At 41.9% G+C, this 22,725-nt stretch overlaps 1 protein-coding gene across 1 annotated transcript; it reads right to left on the reverse strand.

The window, feature by feature from the left end:
- Positions 1-11,630: 11,630 nt before the first annotated feature.
- Positions 11,631-16,258, reverse strand: LOC105009961 (cis-aconitate decarboxylase-like). Its single transcript, XM_034291898.1, has 6 exons — positions 16,241-16,258; positions 15,729-15,786; positions 15,141-15,328; positions 14,637-14,729; positions 13,158-13,357; positions 11,631-12,720 (listed from the first exon to the last, which is right to left on the reverse strand). Exons 1-6 carry the CDS (start codon positions 16,256-16,258, stop codon positions 11,781-11,783), a joined length of 1,497 nt encoding a protein of 498 aa, XP_034147789.1. The 3' UTR covers positions 11,631-11,780.
- Positions 16,259-22,725: the final 6,467 nt, after the last annotated feature.

Consider the following 22,725-nt stretch of genomic DNA (forward strand, 5'->3'; position numbering starts at 1 on the left):
ATTAATATCCAATGTACCTCATATCCATCATCAAATGCACCTCATATCCAATGTACCTCATATCAAATGTACCTCATATCCAATGTACCTCATATCCAATGCAATTAATATCCAATGTACCTCATATCCATTATCAAATGCACCTCATATCCAATGTACCTCATATCAAATGTACTTCATATCCAATGTACCTCATATCCAATGCAATTAATATCCAATGTACCTCATATCCATCATCAAATGCACCTCATATCCAATGTACCTCATATCAAATGTACCTCATATCCAATGTACCTCATATACAATGCACCTAATTTTAAATGTACCTCATCAAATGTAGAGTGGAGAGAACAAGTATTTGATAAACTGCCGATATTGCAGGTTTTCCCACTTACAAAGCATGTAGAAGTCTGACATTTTTATCATAGGTACTCTTTAACTGAGAGGGAAGGGGCCCTAAGTGATCACCTAGTACCGGCCCTGATTACAATGTATGTCTTTAGACAAGGAATGACAGCAAATCATTCCTTTTATCTTCTCATGGTACCAATCCATTCTTATTCCTTTTATCTTCTCAGGGAACCATTATCTTCTCAGGCAACCATTTTCTTTGTGATTACATTTTCTTAAGGTATTTAATGTGTGTTGTTAAGGTCAAAGATGGTGTAAATCTAGATTATTTGACCAAATATATTTTGCTCTTTTCATGTTTGATAATGATTTTGATAGTTTTTTTATTGAATGTCAGGAGATCCAGCTTCCCTCTCTAGGCCCAGTTTGCTTGTTACATTGATAACATTTGAAGTCATTTATGACCTTTGGTCCTTTGGGTTGTTCCTTGGGTCCCACTTTCTGGTAGCAGTGAGGAAATAGTTCATGTCTAGTTCATGAGGTTACGGAGCCGGTCTTCCTTACACAACCTCAATCTCATCTCACTCAATCTCAAAGAAACTTCCGGTTGTTCTCACCTTTATAGTTATCTATAACTAAACAAGCATACACTTCGACACACACACAGCAGTATGTCCCTAAAACCCACATACACACAATTGTTTTCTATGCTTGTGTGGACCAGAAGAAATATGGCCTATTTTCCCTATCCCCTAACACATAACCTGAAATGACCCTAACCTTATCCCCAATTACCCAACATTCATGCCTAAACTTAACATAACCCTAAACCCAACCTGTATTGCCTAAATCTAAAACAAACACCAGATCTAACACCAACCCCAGCTATATGTTTTACCCAAAACCTGAGCTGATGTCACACCTTTGTTATCTGTTTTTTGTGTTTTTGTGCATGAATAGGTTGTTGTCAGTGTGGCCAAAGCAACTGTCTCTCAAAACTATTCACGCCTTACAACATGAGTTGTTGCCCCTGATCCACACAAAAAAGTGCATTAAATCAAAGTGAAAAGTGAAAATGACTTACAAAGATTAAACAGAAAGATTGGAACTGGAGTTTTCTAAGGGTTTCGGAAAGTTAACTGACCTCTTACCTCTTACCTCATTCCATCTCATTTCAACTCAGTGTGGGTGTAGAACGGGATGGAAGTCACGTAAGGCAACTGAGATTAAGAAGAACAAGATAAGAGGTTTAAGAAGCGCTTTGATGATTGTCTAAAAGAAACCAAGGCTTGTGTCATGTTGAAACTATTTAACCTATGTGTTCTGGGGGAAATAATGTCTCGCATTAAAAATCTATTTAATTTTCCTGTTTATAGTATAATATAAAGATTATGTTAATTTCCCTCATCATCAAATGTACCTCATATCCAATCTATCTCATATCAAATGTACTATCCAATGTACCTCATATCCAATATACCTCATGTCCAATGTACCTCATGTCAAATGTACCTCAAAACCAATGTACCTCATATCCAATGTACCTCATATCAAATGTGCCTCATATCCAAAGTACATCATATCTAATGTACCTCGTATCAAATGTACCTCATATCCAATGTACCTAAAATCCAATGTACCTCATATCCAATGTACCTCATGTCCAATGTACCTCATATCTAATGTACCTCATATCCAATGTACCTCATATCCAATGTACCTCATATCAAATGTACCTCAAATCCAATGTACCTCATATCCAATGTACCTCGTATCAAATGCACCTCATATACAATGTAACTCATATCAAATGTACCTCATATCCAATGTAACTCATATCAAATGTACCTATTATCAATGTTCCTCATATCCAATGTCAAATGCACCTCATATCCAATGTACCTCATCCAATGTACCTCATATCCAATGTACCTCATATCCAATGCAATTAATATCCAATGTACCTCATATCCATCATCAAATGCACCTCATATCCAATGTACCTCATATCAAATGTACCTCATATCCAATGTACCTCATATCCAATGCAATTAATATCCAATGTACCTCATATCCATTATCAAATGCACCTCATATCCAATGTACCTCATATCAAATGTACCTCATATCCAATGTACCTCATATCCAATGCAATTAATATCCAATGTACCTCATATCCATCATCAAATGCACCTCATATCCAATGTACCTCATATCAAATGTACCTCATATCCAATGTACCTCATATACAATGCACCTAATTTTAAATGTACCTCATCAAATGTAGAGTGGAGAGAACAAGTATTTGATAAACTGCCGATATTGCAGGTTTTCCCACTTACAAAGCATGTAGAAGTCTGACATTTTTATCATAGGTACTCTTTAACTGAGAGGGAAGGGGCCCTAAGTGATCACCTAGTACCGGCCCTGATTACAATGTATGTCTTTAGACAAGGAATGACAGCAAATCATTCCTTTTATCTTCTCATGGTACCAATCCATTCTTATTCCTTTTATCTTCTCAGGGAACCATTATCTTCTCAGGCAACCATTTTCTTTGTGATTACATTTTCTTAAGGTATTTAATGTGTGTTGTTAAGGTCAAAGATGGTGTAAATCTAGATTATTTGACCAAATATATTTTGCTCTTTTCATGTTTGATAATGATTTTGATAGTTTTTTTATTGAATGTCAGGAGATCCAGCTTCCCTCTCTAGGCCCAGTTTGCTTGTTACATTGATAACATTTGAAGTCATTTATGACCTTTGGTCCTTTGGGTTGTTCCTTGGGTCCCACTTTCTGGTAGCAGTGAGGAAATAGTTCATGTCTAGTTCATGAGGTTACGGAGCCGGTCTTCCTTACACAACCTCAATCTCATCTCACTCAATCTCAAAGAAACTTCCGGTTGTTCTCACCTTTATAGTTATCTATAACTAAACAAGCATACACTTCGACACACACACAGCAGTATGTCCCTAAAACCCACATACACACAATTGTTTTCTATGCTTGTGTGGACCAGAAGAAATATGGCCTATTTTCCCTATCCCCTAACACATAACCTGAAATGACCCTAACCTTATCCCCAATTACCCAACATTCATGCCTAAACTTAACATAACCCTAAACCCAACCTGTATTGCCTAAATCTAAAACAAACACCAGATCTAACACCAACCCCAGCTATATGTTTTACCCAAAACCTGAGCTGATGTCACACCTTTGTTATCTGTTTTTTGTGTTTTTGTGCATGAATAGGTTGTTGTCAGTGTGGCCAAAGCAACTGTCTCTCAAAACTATTCACGCCTTACAACATGAGTTGTTGCCCCTGATCCACACAAAAAAGTGCATTAAATCAAAGTGAAAAGTGAAAATGACTTACAAAGATTAAACAGAAAGATTGGAACTGGAGTTTTCTAAGGGTTTCGGAAAGTTAACTGACCTCTTACCTCTTACCTCATTCCATCTCATTTCAACTCAGTGTGGGTGTAGAACGGGATGGAAGTCACGTAAGGCAACTGAGATTAAGAAGAACAAGATAAGAGGTTTAAGAAGCGCTTTGATGATTGTCTAAAAGAAACCAAGGCTTGTGTCATGTTGAAACTATTTAACCTATGTGTTCTGGGGGAAATAATGTCTCGCATTAAAAATCTATTTAATTTTCCTGTTTATAGTATAATATAAAGATTATGTTAATTTCCCTCATCATCAAATGTACCTCATATCCAATCTATCTCATATCAAATGTACTATCCAATGTACCTCATATCCAATATACCTCATGTCCAATGTACCTCATGTCAAATGTACCTCAAAACCAATGTACCTCATATCCAATGTACCTCATATCAAATGTGCCTCATATCCAAAGTACATCATATCTAATGTACCTCGTATCAAATGTACCTCATATCCAATGTACCTAAAATCCAATGTACCTCATATCCAATGTACCTCATGTCCAATGTACCTCATATCTAATGTACCTCATATCCAATGTACCTCATATCCAATGTACCTCATATCAAATGTACCTCAAATCCAATGTACCTCATATCCAATGTACCTCGTATCAAATGCACCTCATATACAATGTAACTCATATCAAATGTACCTCATATCCAATGTAACTCATATCAAATGTACCTATTATCAATGTTCCTCATATCCAATGTCAAATGCACCTCATATCCAATGTACCTCATCCAATGTACCTCATATCCAATGTACCTCATATCCAATGCAATTAATATCCAATGTACCTCATATCCATCATCAAATGCACCTCATATCCAATGTACCTCATATCAAATGTACCTCATATCCAATGTACCTCATATCCAATGCAATTAATATCCAATGTACCTCATATCCATTATCAAATGCACCTCATATCCAATGTACCTCATATCAAATGTACCTCATATCCAATGTACCTCATATCCAATGCAATTAATATCCAATGTACCTCATATCCATCATCAAATGCACCTCATATCCAATGTACCTCATATCAAATGTACCTCATATCCAATGTACCTCATATACAATGCACCTAATTTTAAATGTACCTCATCAAATGTAGAGTGGAGAGAACAAGTATTTGATAAACTGCCGATATTGCAGGTTTTCCCACTTACAAAGCATGTAGAAGTCTGACATTTTTATCATAGGTACTCTTTAACTGAGAGGGAAGGGGCCCTAAGTGATCACCTAGTACCGGCCCTGATTACAATGTATGTCTTTAGACAAGGAATGACAGCAAATCATTCCTTTTATCTTCTCATGGTACCAATCCATTCTTATTCCTTTTATCTTCTCAGGGAACCATTATCTTCTCAGGCAACCATTTTCTTTGTGATTACATTTTCTTAAGGTATTTAATGTGTGTTGTTAAGGTCAAAGATGGTGTAAATCTAGATTATTTGACCAAATATATTTTGCTCTTTTCATGTTTGATAATGATTTTGATAGTTTTTTTATTGAATGTCAGGAGATCCAGCTTCCCTCTCTAGGCCCAGTTTGCTTGTTACATTGATAACATTTGAAGTCATTTATGACCTTTGGTCCTTTGGGTTGTTCCTTGGGTCCCACTTTCTGGTAGCAGTGAGGAAATAGTTCATGTCTAGTTCATGAGGTTACGGAGCCGGTCTTCCTTACACAACCTCAATCTCATCTCACTCAATCTCAAAGAAACTTCCGGTTGTTCTCACCTTTATAGTTATCTATAACTAAACAAGCATACACTTCGACACACACACAGCAGTATGTCCCTAAAACCCACATACACACAATTGTTTTCTATGCTTGTGTGGACCAGAAGAAATATGGCCTATTTTCCCTATCCCCTAACACATAACCTGAAATGACCCTAACCTTATCCCCAATTACCCAACATTCATGCCTAAACTTAACATAACCCTAAACCCAACCTGTATTGCCTAAATCTAAAACAAACACCAGATCTAACACCAACCCCAGCTATATGTTTTACCCAAAACCTGAGCTGATGTCACACCTTTGTTATCTGTTTTTTGTGTTTTTGTGCATGAATAGGTTGTTGTCAGTGTGGCCAAAGCAACTGTCTCTCAAAACTATTCACGCCTTACAACATGAGTTGTTGCCCCTGATCCACACAAAAAAGTGCATTAAATCAAAGTGAAAAGTGAAAATGACTTACAAAGATTAAACAGAAAGATTGGAACTGGAGTTTTCTAAGGGTTTCGGAAAGTTAACTGACCTCTTACCTCTTACCTCATTCCATCTCATTTCAACTCAGTGTGGGTGTAGAACGGGATGGAAGTCACGTAAGGCAACTGAGATTAAGAAGAACAAGATAAGAGGTTTAAGAAGCGCTTTGATGATTGTCTAAAAGAAACCAAGGCTTGTGTCATGTTGAAACTATTTAACCTATGTGTTCTGGGGGAAATAATGTCTCGCATTAAAAATCTATTTAATTTTCCTGTTTATAGTATAATATAAAGATTATGTTAATTTCCCTCATCATCAAATGTACCTCATATCCAATCTATCTCATATCAAATGTACTATCCAATGTACCTCATATCCAATATACCTCATGTCCAATGTACCTCATGTCAAATGTACCTCAAAACCAATGTACCTCATATCCAATGTACCTCATATCAAATGTGCCTCATATCCAAAGTACATCATATCTAATGTACCTCGTATCAAATGTACCTCATATCCAATGTACCTAAAATCCAATGTACCTCATATCCAATGTACCTCATGTCCAATGTACCTCATATCTAATGTACCTCATATCCAATGTACCTCATATCCAATGTACCTCATATCAAATGTACCTCAAATCCAATGTACCTCATATCCAATGTACCTCGTATCAAATGCACCTCATATACAATGTAACTCATATCAAATGTACCTCATATCCAATGTAACTCATATCAAATGTACCTATTATCAATGTTCCTCATATCCAATGTCAAATGCACCTCATATCCAATGTACCTCATCCAATGTACCTCATATCCAATGTACCTCATATCCAATGCAATTAATATCCAATGTACCTCATATCCATCATCAAATGCACCTCATATCCAATGTACCTCATATCAAATGTACCTCATATCCAATGTACCTCATATCCAATGCAATTAATATCCAATGTACCTCATATCCATTATCAAATGCACCTCATATCCAATGTACCTCATATCAAATGTACCTCATATCCAATGTACCTCATATCCAATGCAATTAATATCCAATGTACCTCATATCCATCATCAAATGCACCTCATATCCAATGTACCTCATATCAAATGTACCTCATATCCAATGTACCTCATATACAATGCACCTAATTTTAAATGTACCTCATCAAATGTAGAGTGGAGAGAACAAGTATTTGATAAACTGCCGATATTGCAGGTTTTCCCACTTACAAAGCATGTAGAAGTCTGACATTTTTATCATAGGTACTCTTTAACTGAGAGGGAAGGGGCCCTAAGTGATCACCTAGTACCGGCCCTGATTACAATGTATGTCTTTAGACAAGGAATGACAGCAAATCATTCCTTTTATCTTCTCATGGTACCAATCCATTCTTATTCCTTTTATCTTCTCAGGGAACCATTATCTTCTCAGGCAACCATTTTCTTTGTGATTACATTTTCTTAAGGTATTTAATGTGTGTTGTTAAGGTCAAAGATGGTGTAAATCTAGATTATTTGACCAAATATATTTTGCTCTTTTCATGTTTGATAATGATTTTGATAGTTTTTTTATTGAATGTCAGGAGATCCAGCTTCCCTCTCTAGGCCCAGTTTGCTTGTTACATTGATAACATTTGAAGTCATTTATGACCTTTGGTCCTTTGGGTTGTTCCTTGGGTCCCACTTTCTGGTAGCAGTGAGGAAATAGTTCATGTCTAGTTCATGAGGTTACGGAGCCGGTCTTCCTTACACAACCTCAATCTCATCTCACTCAATCTCAAAGAAACTTCCGGTTGTTCTCACCTTTATAGTTATCTATAACTAAACAAGCATACACTTCGACACACACACAGCAGTATGTCCCTAAAACCCACATACACACAATTGTTTTCTATGCTTGTGTGGACCAGAAGAAATATGGCCTATTTTCCCTATCCCCTAACACATAACCTGAAATGACCCTAACCTTATCCCCAATTACCCAACATTCATGCCTAAACTTAACATAACCCTAAACCCAACCTGTATTGCCTAAATCTAAAACAAACACCAGATCTAACACCAACCCCAGCTATATGTTTTACCCAAAACCTGAGCTGATGTCACACCTTTGTTATCTGTTTTTTGTGTTTTTGTGCATGAATAGGTTGTTGTCAGTGTGGCCAAAGCAACTGTCTCTCAAAACTATTCACGCCTTACAACATGAGTTGTTGCCCCTGATCCACACAAAAAAGTGCATTAAATCAAAGTGAAAAGTGAAAATGACTTACAAAGATTAAACAGAAAGATTGGAACTGGAGTTTTCTAAGGGTTTCGGAAAGTTAACTGACCTCTTACCTCTTACCTCATTCCATCTCATTTCAACTCAGTGTGGGTGTAGAACGGGATGGAAGTCACGTAAGGCAACTGAGATTAAGAAGAACAAGATAAGAGGTTTAAGAAGCGCTTTGATGATTGTCTAAAAGAAACCAAGGCTTGTGTCATGTTGAAACTATTTAACCTATGTGTTCTGGGGGAAATAATGTCTCGCATTAAAAATCTATTTAATTTTCCTGTTTATAGTATAATATAAAGATTATGTTAATTTCCCTCATCATCAAATGTACCTCATATCCAATCTATCTCATATCAAATGTACTATCCAATGTACCTCATATCCAATATACCTCATGTCCAATGTACCTCATGTCAAATGTACCTCAAAACCAATGTACCTCATATCCAATGTACCTCATATCAAATGTGCCTCATATCCAAAGTACATCATATCTAATGTACCTCGTATCAAATGTACCTCATATCCAATGTACCTAAAATCCAATGTACCTCATATCCAATGTACCTCATGTCCAATGTACCTCATATCTAATGTACCTCATATCCAATGTACCTCATATCCAATGTACCTCATATCAAATGTACCTCAAATCCAATGTACCTCATATCCAATGTACCTCGTATCAAATGCACCTCATATACAATGTAACTCATATCAAATGTACCTCATATCCAATGTAACTCATATCAAATGTACCTATTATCAATGTTCCTCATATCCAATGTCAAATGCACCTCATATCCAATGTACCTCATCCAATGTACCTCATATCCAATGTACCTCATATCCAATGCAATTAATATCCAATGTACCTCATATCCATCATCAAATGCACCTCATATCCAATGTACCTCATATCAAATGTACCTCATATCCAATGTACCTCATATCCAATGCAATTAATATCCAATGTACCTCATATCCATTATCAAATGCACCTCATATCCAATGTACCTCATATCAAATGTACCTCATATCCAATGTACCTCATATCCAATGCAATTAATATCCAATGTACCTCATATCCATCATCAAATGCACCTCATATCCAATGTACCTCATATCAAATGTACCTCATATCCAATGTACCTCATATACAATGCACCTAATTTTAAATGTACCTCATCAAATGTAGAGTGGAGAGAACAAGTATTTGATAAACTGCCGATATTGCAGGTTTTCCCACTTACAAAGCATGTAGAAGTCTGACATTTTTATCATAGGTACTCTTTAACTGAGAGGGAAGGGGCCCTAAGTGATCACCTAGTACCGGCCCTGATTACAATGTATGTCTTTAGACAAGGAATGACAGCAAATCATTCCTTTTATCTTCTCATGGTACCAATCCATTCTTATTCCTTTTATCTTCTCAGGGAACCATTATCTTCTCAGGCAACCATTTTCTTTGTGATTACATTTTCTTAAGGTATTTAATGTGTGTTGTTAAGGTCAAAGATGGTGTAAATCTAGATTATTTGACCAAATATATTTTGCTCTTTTCATGTTTGATAATGATTTTGATAGTTTTTTTATTGAATGTCAGGAGATCCAGCTTCCCTCTCTAGGCCCAGTTTGCTTGTTACATTGATAACATTTGAAGTCATTTATGACCTTTGGTCCTTTGGGTTGTTCCTTGGGTCCCACTTTCTGGTAGCAGTGAGGAAATAGTTCATGTCTAGTTCATGAGGTTACGGAGCCGGTCTTCCTTACACAACCTCAATCTCATCTCACTCAATCTCAAAGAAACTTCCGGTTGTTCTCACCTTTATAGTTATCTATAACTAAACAAGCATACACTTCGACACACACACAGCAGTATGTCCCTAAAACCCACATACACACAATTGTTTTCTATGCTTGTGTGGACCAGAAGAAATATGGCCTATTTTCCCTATCCCCTAACACATAACCTGAAATGACCCTAACCTTATCCCCAATTACCCAACATTCATGCCTAAACTTAACATAACCCTAAACCCAACCTGTATTGCCTAAATCTAAAACAAACACCAGATCTAACACCAACCCCAGCTATATGTTTTACCCAAAACCTGAGCTGGAAACATCTTTTCTTGTCATGTGAGGCACATTTACAAAACCTTGTGAGGACCAAATGATGAGGTTTTACTATCTTTATGGGTACTATTGGTCCTCATGTACAATAAAATAAGAATGCATAAAAGTACTGGGACAGTAAAGTCAGAATTTTTATTTTTACTTTACACTGTACATACGATTGAGATGAAAATATGAAAGTACAGAATGTCACCTTTTATTTCCGACAGTTTCAACAACATTGGGTTTATTAAGTAAGATTAACAGCACTGTCAGTGTTAAAACCCACTGTTTTATGTTAAGTGGTGCTGAGATACAGTGAGGCAAAGTAGTGTTTTGATACAGTGAGGTTAACTAGTAATTTCAAACTTGAAGTAATATAGTGCTCAGATACAGTGAGATAAAGTAGTGCTTGGATACAATGAGGTAAAAAACTGCTCTGATGAGTTACATTTTTATTTAAATTTATTTTTAACCAGGTTAGCCACACTGAGATTAAAAGAGAGACCTGGTCAAAAAGTTACATTACAAAAATCACATGAAAGATTAAAGCACTGTCATAGTTAAAACATACTGTTTTATGTTAAGTGGTGCTCAGATACAGTGAGGCAAAGTAGTGTTTTGATACAGTGAGGTTAACTAGTAATTTCAAACTTGAAGTAATATAGTGCTCTGATAGAATGAGGTAAAGTAATGCTTTGACACAGTGAAGTAAAGTAGCACTCTGAATCAGTGAGGTAATGTAATGTTTTGATACAGTGAGGTAAGATAGTGCTCTGATACAGAGGGGTAAAGTAGTGCTTTGATAAATAGCGAGGTAAATAAAAAAAGTCAGATGGAGTGAATCATTTACCAAAGCTTTATTTTAATGCAAATGTATAATTAAATAATACATGTTTAATAAAGTACATTTTAAAGAAACATTCTCAAGTACGTGTAGTAAAGCATTATTTAAGTGTATACAGAAAAAGGTGGAGTACAGTTTGGATTATTTAATGTACGCATAAAGGTTATAAAGATTCATAATGATATTTCCCATCAGACTCATAGTCAAATTATATTCTTGATTAAAATCTGATTTAGTTTAAATTCATAAAACTATTCAAATGTGTCTTCTCTCACTTATATTAACTATTTTTATTTCATTTAGCTTTGATTCCTTAGATCAATACTTCATTCTGTTCGCAAAACCCCTTCTTATTACCATAGTAACTAGGTAAAATAGCTCTACATCCTGTCACCAGAAGACACAAGCAGTAGCAGAATGCCCAGGATTTGTTCGGACTCGAGATGTACAAAACAATAACAGCTGGTCAGAAAGTGTTTGTTTACTGCAATTGTGCCAGTAGAGAAGAGCAGTCTCCTAGTGTTTCCAGGCCATCCACGGCCTCAATCAGCCCCTCCACCTTCTCCCAGGGAAGGACCGCCCCCGCGTTACTACAGAACTTCTTCAGCAGACTCTCATTGGTCAGTGGATTTCTCCAATGTCCATAGAATGTATCACAGCGTCCCTTCAGTACGTCCCCGCCCACCAAGGTCACCTGCACCTCTCCATACATGCGGTCAAAGTTAGCAGGGTTGTCATTGGGATGCTCCACATGGACACGCCCGAGCAGGGTCAGCAGGTCGGGGTGCCGCATTGCCTCCTGGGAAAATGAGTCCACGGTGACCTCGCCGTGGAGCAGGGCAGAGCAGGCGTTGAACTGGAAGGAATGTCTGGCCTCATGCTCTGATTCTGGGAATGGACGGTTGATGTATTTGGAACGCGGAACCCTAAGCAAGATGTCCTGGACCTGCCCTACGACCCCTGACCCCTGACTCCCCACCCCTGGTTCCCCCAGCAGCAGCTTGTGTATGGCAGCAGCAGCGTCGGCCACCCAGTGCATCCCCAGATGGGCGGGGAACCTCTTGAACGCCATGTCCTGGTCCTCCAAAAGGAACCGCGACCCTTCCTCATCAGGGGAGGTCAAAGGTTGCACGGCATAGTCCTCGTAGAAGGCGCTGAAACCCGCCACACCAGTGGTGTCGTCCAGTATGGTGCGTGAGGCCTCCAACCCTTTGGAGGCCAGTAGAGCGGCCTCTAGTCCCAGCCGCGCTGCATTGCCAATATGGAGAGGTTTGGATTGAGTGGCGGCATTAGCCATGGGGGCTCCTGATAGGCTGGCTGCGATGGCCAGGGCGTGGCTACATTGAGCGTGATCCAAACAGAGGAGTCGAGCACAGGCTGCTGCACTTCCCAGAGTCCCCACTACAGAGGGGGGGTGGAACCTGGATGGGGGGGGAGTCAGATGTTTTGGAAACAAAAGTTAAGATTCAGCATCTGTGGTCAAACAGAAAACAGTTTTCTGGTTCCTAAATAGGGAAGAGAGACAGAGCGTCTACTTCAGCAGTCATAAGGGAAAGACTAACAGTTATTAGTCATTTCAGTACAGACAGAGCACAGGTCTGACTCACTCCACCTGTTAAACCAGTGAAAGAGCCCACTGAGCCTCCCAGAGCACAATTCATAAACAGCCCACTTAACATCTCTCTCCCCCGTCACCACACTAAATGTGACATTGGGTTCACCCCAGTTCAATCCCAGACATCCTGCCTGCATAAGGACTCTCCTAGTCTGCCTACCTACAGAATGTGCAAGCCATTCAGCCTTAATGATTACAGTAAAGATTAGGGTAGGGGTTAGAGTTCAAGGGTTTGGATCTCACCTCTTGGGGATGTTTTGAGCCTGATTGGAAAACCTCATAAGTCGTCCCTGAACCTCTATTCCCACGTTAAACGCCAGCAGGAAGTCCAGCCCACTCGGCTTGCTGGGCAACATATCACTAAGCGCCAGCAAGGCAGGAAGGACCGCCCCCGACGGGTGAGTAGCAGGGTGCCAGGTGTCATCGAAGTCCATGGAGTGGGTCTGAACAAAACAAGGAACAGGTGCAACAACCGGTAAAGACCAAATCAACCGTTATTTAAAGGCCTAGGGTTATTATTTCACTAAACTAAGGAAGAGAGTAAGTGTCCAGAGAGAGAGAGAGTGAGAGAGACAGAGGAAATCTCAAAGTATCCTACAAGACTGTCATAGAGTGAATATTGTGTTAACAACCAGGACATCCTTTGGTTTGTCTGGACCACAGGAAGGGGAGCTGAGCGTCCTGGCAATAGATCATGGAGATCCCCCCCCAAAAATCAAAATATATCCGTCAACTCCACCCTGCTGTCCTCTCCAGCTGGTTAATGTGTTTTGGAAATGTTGTGTGTTTGAGTTCTGACCTAATTCTTAGCCTGTCTGAGTTTTGTTTTAGGTCTGCCAAGGGTGGAGTGAAGTGATCTCAGTATGACTTGATGAAAATCTTCCCTTCATAACTAGAATTATAGTTGTATTACTGTTGTAATGTACTAGCCATGGTGGAAGTGCTGAGATAATGTACTGGCCATGGTGGAAGTGGTGTGATAATGTAATGGCCACGGTGGAAGTACTGTGATAATGTAATGGCCATGGTGGAAGTGGTGTGATAATGTAATGGCCATGGTGGAAGTGCTGTGATAATGTAATGGCCATGGTGGAAGTGGTGTGATAATGTACTAGCCATGGTGGAAGTGGTGTGATAATGTAATGGCCATGGTGGAAGTGCTGTGATAATGTAATGGTCATGGTGGAAGTGCTGTGATAATGTAATGGCCATGGTGGAAGTGGTGTGATAATGTACTAGCCATGGTGGAAGTGGTGTGATAATGTAATGGCCATGGTGGAAGTGCTGTGATAATGTAATGGCCATGGTGGAAGTGCTGTGATAATGTAATGGCCATGGTGGAAGTGCTGTGATAATGTAATGGCCATGGTGGAGAGGTTTGGATTGAGTGTAATGGCCATGGTGGAAGTGCTGTGATAATGTAATGGCCATGGTGGAAGTTTTGTGATAATGTAATGGCCATGGTGAAAGTGGTGTGATAATGTAATGGCCATGGTAGAAGTGCTGTGATAATGTACTAGCCATGGTGGAAGTGGTGTGATAATGTACTAGCCATGGTGGAACTGGTGTGATAATGTAATGACCATGGTGGAAGTAGTGCGATAATGTACTAGCCATGGTGGAAGTGCTGTGATAATGTAATGGCCATGGTGGAAGTGCTGTGATAATGTACAAACCATGGTGGAAGTGCTGTGATAATGTTATGGTCATAATTCTACTCACGGCAACTCCATTGACGAAGGCAGCCAGTGTTGGGGAGAGTTTGGTTCCTCTGCGTCCATACACACTGCTGATGTCAGCAGGAGCATACATGTGCTACAGGACATAGCAAAGAAAGTAGAGAAACAGAGAGTAGACAGACAGTAGGGAGACAGACAGTAGAGAGATAGACAGTAGAGAGACAGACAGCAGACAGACATTAGAGAGGCAGACACAGAATAACATACTGATTACAACTAACAGTCTTCATTTTGAAGGACATAGGTTATTCTGACATGTCAACTGTCTCAATCTCACTGGACAGTGCTGCCTGTCTTACCTGGCCATGCTGTTTCTCTGTCTGTCTTACCTGGCAGTGCTGTTTCTCTGTCTGTCTTACCTGGCAGTGCTGTTTCTCTGTCTCTCTGTCTGTCTTACCTGGCAGTGTTGTCTGTCTGTCTTACCTGGCAGTGTTATCTGTCTGTCTGTCTGTCTTACTTGGCAGTGTTGTCTGTCTGTCTGTCTTACCTGGCAGTGTTGTAGTACCAACTGGAAGACATGTGTGGTGCTGCCCAGCAGGCCCACCCCCAGGCTGTCCAGGACCATCCGTTTGGAGCGGTGGAGCAGAGTGGGAGTCAGGTGATGGGACTGGACACCCTGGATGAAACGGCCAAAACTGTCCGTCACATTATCCTCTGGCTCTGGACGCTCTACCACTACAGGAGAGGAGAGAGGAAAGGAGGCAGGAAGAGGGGAAGAGGAGGTGAAGGGAGACAGAACGAGAGTATGAGAAGGGAGGGAGGGAGAGGAGAGGAGAGGAGAGGAGAGGAGAGGAGAGGAGAGGAGAGGAGAGGAGAGGAGAGGAGAGGAGAGGAGAGGAGGGAGGGAAAAGAAGAGAAGGACGGAGGACATTTTTGACCAGTCAGCCAGGATGTTATAAACTGTTTACTCTGGTATGAATCAAGGAACAAAACCAACACAGACTGTCCACTTATGCAGCCTACTTCTATGTACAGTACAGACCAATATTTACTACTACCATTGTGTCTATAATTAGAGACAGGGACCGACAGGGAGAGAAATGGAGAAATGGAGAGAGGGAGAGACAGCTGTTACCTTTCCGAGCAGCCTGGTGAAGTCCTCTCAGTGTAATGGACACAGGCCTGAAGGACTTCTGAGAAACACAGACACACAGTCATACAGACAGACAGACATGTCACTAATACTGTTGTAAAGGACAGAGAAAATAAGAATGAAAGTAAAAAAAGGTAACTTTTCTATCATATGACATTAAGACACTATGCTGTACTGTAAAGGAAAAGGCTCTTATGACAAATATAGCCAGACGGTTAGTTTATAATGAATCTGACTACCTGCTCATCAGTTTGTATTGAATCTGACAAATCTAAGGCTTTACAGTGTTGAGTTTAACAGCTGAAGTGTTTTTCCAGACCTGTTGCTCTGCTAATCTTTCAAAGATTTACTACCTGATATCTGCCTCCTGTACAGGTGGCAATGTGTTTTTGATTTGAATATTTAATTTCTCTTTTATTCAAGTGTCTGAAAAACATTTTTACAAATAACACAATACTGTTTGCTATATTTACACAGTGGTGTGAGGTACTTACCTGTGCTTTGGAGAGCATGTCTGTCGGATCAGTCAGTTAGTCTGTGGTTGAACTACTCCTCTGTTGTTTCACTCTTTGTCCTGTTTTTCTTTGTAATGATGTCTTCCTTGTCTGTCCTTCTACCTTGGATTGATGGGGAGACTGCAGGTTGACGCTCAGGTGAGTTCAGGCTCTTATATACAGCACAGACCGGGGGAGGGAGTGGAGCAGGCAGAACATTATCTTCATCATCATTATCTTCCTCACCAGCATCATCAACAGGAAGTGACAGCGTGACAAGGGTGAGGCCATGGAATTTTTAGCTCAAACTCCTCCCACCCCTAAGATGGGATATTTATGATGATAAACGTCAAACACACCTGCAGACCTTCAGGCTAGAGCAGCATCTCTCTCTCAGCATCATCCTCGTTTCCATTGCCAGGTAAGTCCACTTTATACTTGCCCTGGGTGGCTTGTTTCCATGACAGAAAATTGTGTGGTTGGCATGGATATGGACAAGACAAGTCTATTGAGACCTGGTCTGTAAAGTTAGCAGTGAAGTGATGGATGCTTGGGTGGAAAGCAGACTGAGAAAGAGGGAGAGAGAGGGAGGGAGCGTTATGTACATTAGATTGTTCTTCCTTCGGCAGGAAACCCTGTCCTGGTCAACAACCTGACAACAGGTCAGGTATCACAGATCAACCTGTTTGATGATCACCTGGCTGATAGTATGAATGCTCCTACCTTCCAGTCCCTGATCCCTGTAGGCTGGGTTCTGTTGTCCTGGACCCTGTGGTTCCTGTCTCAGCCAGTCACCCCTCTCTGTCTCCTGTCCCTGTCACTAGCAGCAGGGAAAGCCTCAGTGTTTGGCCGGCTATTATCAAACAGAAAGCTACTCTTTTTCTCTGCACTAACACAGACAACTGCCCTCTGCAGTCTGGTGCCTGTAAATGTGAGAGACTGAAAACAGTAAGACCGATGGGGGCGTGTGGTTCTGTGAATAGGAGCAGATCAAGTACTTCCCTCTATCTTTCCCTCCCAGATCACCTTCCCTCCAGTCACACCTACAAATCAGTGGACAAATTACTGGGTTTCAAATTGCTGAATGTGGGAGGGACAGCATAAATCAAAGCACACTGTAAAGGTCCTTTTAAACATTCAAACACAAAACCTAATTTCTTTGACTCTGTATGCTCCAAAACTACCTGTGTTTTTTTGCAGTCTATCCTAAAAATATGTGTCTGTCTTTGTGGGTATGTGTCTTGGTTTTACCAGTCTTGTAAAGATCCGACATTCCCACAAGGATAGTAAAACAAGGAGAATCAACCCAGAAGGGAAGAGGTTCCGGTCATAATTCACGTTTGGGATTGGTCTCCGGTTAGGGGTTAAGTTTAGGGGCTGTGTGTCTGTATGTATGTGCAATGTGTGAACAGGTTTTACTACAGTATATCAATCGAGGAAATAATGTGGTCAAAGAATGTCATTCAACTGTGTTAAAACAATGTCTTGAAACTTTGCTTAAACCAGGAAACTGCAGTTACTATGGATATGAATGGGCAGTTTTGTTGTATTAAGTATTTAAAGAAAATATTATGGTTGGGTTTAGGGGTAGAGATAAGGTAAGGCATTAGACGGTTTCTGGTTTGGCATTAATGTTTTTGGGTCATCAACATATTTCTCTTCCATGGCTGTGCTGGTGACATCATCAGCTTTGCAAATATTATTTAAAGGTTTAAGGCCAAAACACACTAAAAACACACATCCTCTGTTTCTGTTCCTCGGGATAAAGAATCAGCCAACACAGGAAAAGAAGGAGCCAATGTTAGATTTTAACTCTGAGTCTTAGGGTTGCAGGAGACCGATGTCTAAGTTTTAGCTCTGGGTCTGAAGAGACAAAACACCAAACCATACTAGACTAGAGCTACAAAATATCCCAAAAAGCACCCTATTAATATTTTCCATCCTCATGTTGTTTTTCTTTTCGCTGTCGTCTCTCTGTCAGTCTTCCTCCACATTGTTAAGCAGCTAAACTACAGACGCCATGATCACCTCAGATGGTTTTCCTGCCAGTTTCTATAGCGAGCCAGGAGTTTTGGGGATGCTAGCCAATGGGATCAGCGCGTTTCTGGTTCTACTGCAGAACTTCAACAGCGCTCGAACTGGAGTTCCTGCCAAGGGCGTGGAGAACATCCTGGCGGGTACGATGATCTGTTGATCCATCCACCCCGATCCTGGTCTGGACCAGTACCATGATGACTGACTCTCTCTGTTCCTGTTTTCAGGTGTTCATCTGATCCTCGTAGGTGGAGTGTGTCAGCTGGTTGCAGGACTCCTGTCGTTCCGTAAATACGACCACTTGAGCGGCACAGCCTTCATCGGCTATGCAGCACTCTGGGGGAGCTACGGCGCCACGCGCATCTTCCTCGGTTCCTCGCAACCAATCACAACCCTGTCTGGTGACCTCCTGGGCAACATGACCAACCTTTCTCTGTCAGCGGAACTCTTGACCAGCCCCATCCCCCAGTCTGCCATTGCAGGATTGGTCCCCTACATCCTCCTCTCGTTCCTATTGGCCTTCTGCTCAGCCACAGTCAACATAATCATGCCCTTCGTGTTTGGCGCCATCACACTGACCCTGGTGTTTGAGGCTGTTGCCGTGGGCGTGTCCTCGTCCTGGCCGCTGGTGGTCTCTGGGGTTCTAGAACTTCTCATCCTTCTCTTTGCCATGTATGGCAGTGCGGCTCTGCTGGTGAAAGGCCTTTCACAGCGATACATTCTCAAGGGGTTTGGCACGCCCCTGTTTAACGTGCTGCTCCTCGGGGCCAGTCAAAGCCCTGGGGCCAAAGGTCAGAGCCTTGGCCAGGAGAAGAAGAAGAACACCAAATATGCTGAACCCCAGGCGCTCTGCTTCTTCTGCGACACGGTGTCTCCCTTCCTCCTGCTGTTCTACAGCTTTGGCTATGTCACCTCCTTCTCCCTGGGAGCAGTGTGGGTCTCCATCATCTCTGCTGCTCAGCTCTTGTCAGGCTACTATGCACACCTGCGCCAAGATGGCTACCTGGCCACCAAGTCTGCGCTGCACGCCGCCTACTGGCTGACCAAGGCATGGGAGGAGTTTGTGTTGTCCGTTGTCATAGTGCCGAAGTTGGCGGGAGAAGTGTCAGCTGGGAGGCAGGCGATGGTTGGGGATTGGTTCTTTGTGGCGGCGGCGCTGCTTCTCCTAGTGGTCAGTGTGAGCAGTGACACCTTGGAGGTTACCCAGAATGCACTGTTCCTGGTTCTCACCATCTCCACGGTGCCCCAGATCCCCCTCCAGGGGTACTACATGTTCTTCGGGGTGTCCTGCTCTCTGTTCGCCGCCGCCTCACTCTATGGAACGTTCTGCCGCCTCATCAACACCATCGCTGAGAAGATCCTGATTCCCGTAGGTCCTCAACCAGTCTCCACAGACCGCCTCCGCTCCGTCCTGTCCTTCTGCCGCACACCGAAGACACTTCAGGAGGTGCCACAACAATCAGCACACGCCAGTCAGATTCCAGATACCCTGTTCTACTTGACCAATGGGGTGGCTGCGCTATCGGCGCTCCACACATCCTCTTCCAGTCAGAGTTCAGCGTTCCTGCAGCTTAGCGTTCCATGGGTCCTCGTGTCCGGAGCGCTGGTTCAGGGATTTGTCAGCAGACTGCAGGTCCGAAGAGGACATAGGTTTGGTTCTGTCATCCCGTCGTTCTACGTGGTTGTCTGGGCCACCTGGACATGGTACCGCTTTGCAGGTATGTTGTTGACTTCTGCCAACCCCAATAAATGCTAACTGGAGGTGTCTTTAAGGTGCTAAATTGGCCACATGGGTTATGAGGAAGGTCCATTTAATTAAGTATGGTCGACAGAGAATAATGTGAAGAGGTCTGCTGGACAGTGTTTGTGTCTGTGGTTGTCTGTGCTGCTCTGCGACCTCATTAACAGTGACCTCTGTGTTCCTCGGCCAGGGCCTCTGCTCCAGATCTCTTCAGTAGGGTCTTATGGGTTCACTGCTGGAGCCATCGCTTTCCTGGTCATCAACTGTTTCCTGGTTCTCATCGGTGAGTCTCTAAATTTTAGAAGGTAATGGAGAATGGGAACATTTGGAACGCATGAAATATATTAACGCTGTAGTGCTCACTTTGTCCACGTCTTCTTACCACCACCTCTCCATCTCTCCACCCCTCCATCATTCTACCTCTCCATCATTCCATCTCTCCATCATTCCATCTCTCCACCCCTCCATCATTCCATCTCTCCACCCCTCCATCATTCCATCTCTCCACCCCTCCATCATTCCATCTCTCCACCCCTCCATCATTCCATCTCTCCACCCCGCCATCATTCCATCTCTCCACCCCTCCATCATTCCATCTCTCCACCCCTCCATCATTCCATCTCTCCACCCCTCCATCATTCCATCTCTCCACCCCTCCATCATTCTATCTCTCCACCCCGCCATCATTCCATCTCTCCACCCCTCCATCAATCCATATCTCCACCCCGCCATCATTCTATCTCTCCACCCCGCCATCATTCCATCTCTCCACCCCTCCATCATTCCATCTCTCCACCCCTCCATCATTCTATCTCTCTACCCCTCCATCATTCTATCTCTCCACCCCTCCATCATTCTATCTCTCCACCCCTCCATCATTCTATCTCTCCACCCCTCCATCATTCTATCTCTCTACCCCTCCATCATTCTATCTCTCCACCCCTCCATCTCTCCATCTCTCCACCCCTCCATCATTCTATCTCTCCACCCCTCCATCATTCCATCTCTCCACCCCTCCATCATTCCATCTCTCCACCCCTCCATCATTCCATCTCTCCACCCCTCCATCATTCCATCTCTCCACCCCTCCATCATTCCATCTCTCCACCCCTCCATCATTCCATCTCTCCACCCCTCCATCATTCCATCTCCCCACCCCTCCATCATTCCATCTCTCCATCTCTCTACTCCTCCATCCTTCTACCTCTCCATCTCCATCTGTCAATCTCTCTCCTTCAGCGGCGTATGGTGACCTGGTGCTGTTGGGTCTGACCATGGTCATGGAGGTGGTTCTGGTGTGTTTCCTCCTCTCCACGCTTCATCAGCTCCCCTACCAGCTGGAGAGTAAGAATCCTGCTTCACTTCTCTGACCGGACCTGGTTCTTAAGCCCTGTTCTATCACATCACTACTCTGACAGGACCTGGTTCTTAAGCCCTGTTCTATCACATCACTACTCTGACAGGACCTGGTTCTTAAGCCCTGTTCTATCACATCACTACTCTGACAGGACCTGGTTCTTAAGCCCTGTTCTATCACATCACTACTCTGACTGGACCTGGTTCTTAAGCCCTGTTCTATCACATCACTACTCTGACAGGGCATGGTTCTAAAGCCCTGTTCTATCACATCACTACTCTGACAGGACCTGGTTCTTAAGCCCTGTTCTATCCCATCAGTACTCTGACCGGGCCTGGTTTTAAGGTTATTTTCTACCCCTTAATACTCAAACAAGACCTGTTTTCTCCAATCAGTACTCTGACTAGACTTGGTTCTGAAGCTCTGTTCTTTAGATAAGTCAATCCATGAACGAAAGTAAAAAAATAATAATAAAGAATTCCATTTGAAGTAAAATTTCCTCTATTCTGGCCCTTAGGGGTTTCTCTACCTTCTAACCAACTTCTTTCTGTAGAGAGGCGTGGCTAGTGTTGGCTGCCCAGACAAATATTGTGTAATATGTCCATTGTTTTGTTATCTAAAGTTCAGTTTGTATAAGGTGTCAATTGTTTTGATATCTTGAAATAAGTCGGTGTAATGTGTCCATTGTTTTGTTATGTACATTTCAGTTTGAATAATGTGTCCATTGTTTTGATATGTTTAATACTATTGTTTTGTGTAATTGTACATTGCTCTGTTGTCACTCTGCAGTTGCCATGCTATCTGTGTTCTCCATCATCTGCCTCTATGGGGCCCTGGCTTCCCTGGTCAACTGTACCTTCTCTGGGAGACTGCTGCCTCTGGGGCCTCCTCTGATCAAGGTAAGAACAAGATAATTCCTTACAGTCTATTTTATTCCATTACATTCTAAACATATAAGAAGGTTAGGAGGTCAGCAGTGAACCAACAGTTGGTGGAATATTTGTATGGATGTCAACATGAACCCCAATACACATTGAACTGAATTACAGCTAAAAACTATTCAATTTCTAAATGTTATCCAGAGAAATTCTTTATATCCAGAATGGATTTGAGTAACAACATAGTGGGTCTGTTACAGTACATACATCCTCACTCCCTCTTGACCGTTCCTCACTCCCTCCTCACTCCCTCTTCACCCCTCATCATTCCTCTTGACCCCTCCTCACTCCCTCCCGTCTCTGTACTATCCACCAGGATGTGAAGAAGCAGAAAAGGTCCTCAGCCTCACCATGTCCCCTAACAGACTCCAGATTGACCAGCGGTCTTCTGGAAATTGCCAGACTGTTGGATGAG

This window comes from Esox lucius, chromosome 4 (assembly GCF_011004845.1).
Source record: "Esox lucius isolate fEsoLuc1 chromosome 4, fEsoLuc1.pri, whole genome shotgun sequence".
Taxonomy (NCBI): domain Eukaryota; kingdom Metazoa; phylum Chordata; class Actinopteri; order Esociformes; family Esocidae; genus Esox; species Esox lucius.

Coding starts and splice junctions, on each gene's coding strand:
- LOC105009961 (XM_034291898.1), bottom strand. Junction 14,730..15,140: donor TGGTACTACAACACTGCCAG/GTAAGACAGACA, acceptor TATGTCCTGTAG/CACATGTATGCTCCTGCTGA. Junction 13,358..14,636: donor CCTTCGTCAATGGAGTTGCC/GTGAGTAGAATT, acceptor TGTTTTGTTCAG/ACCCACTCCATGGACTTCGA.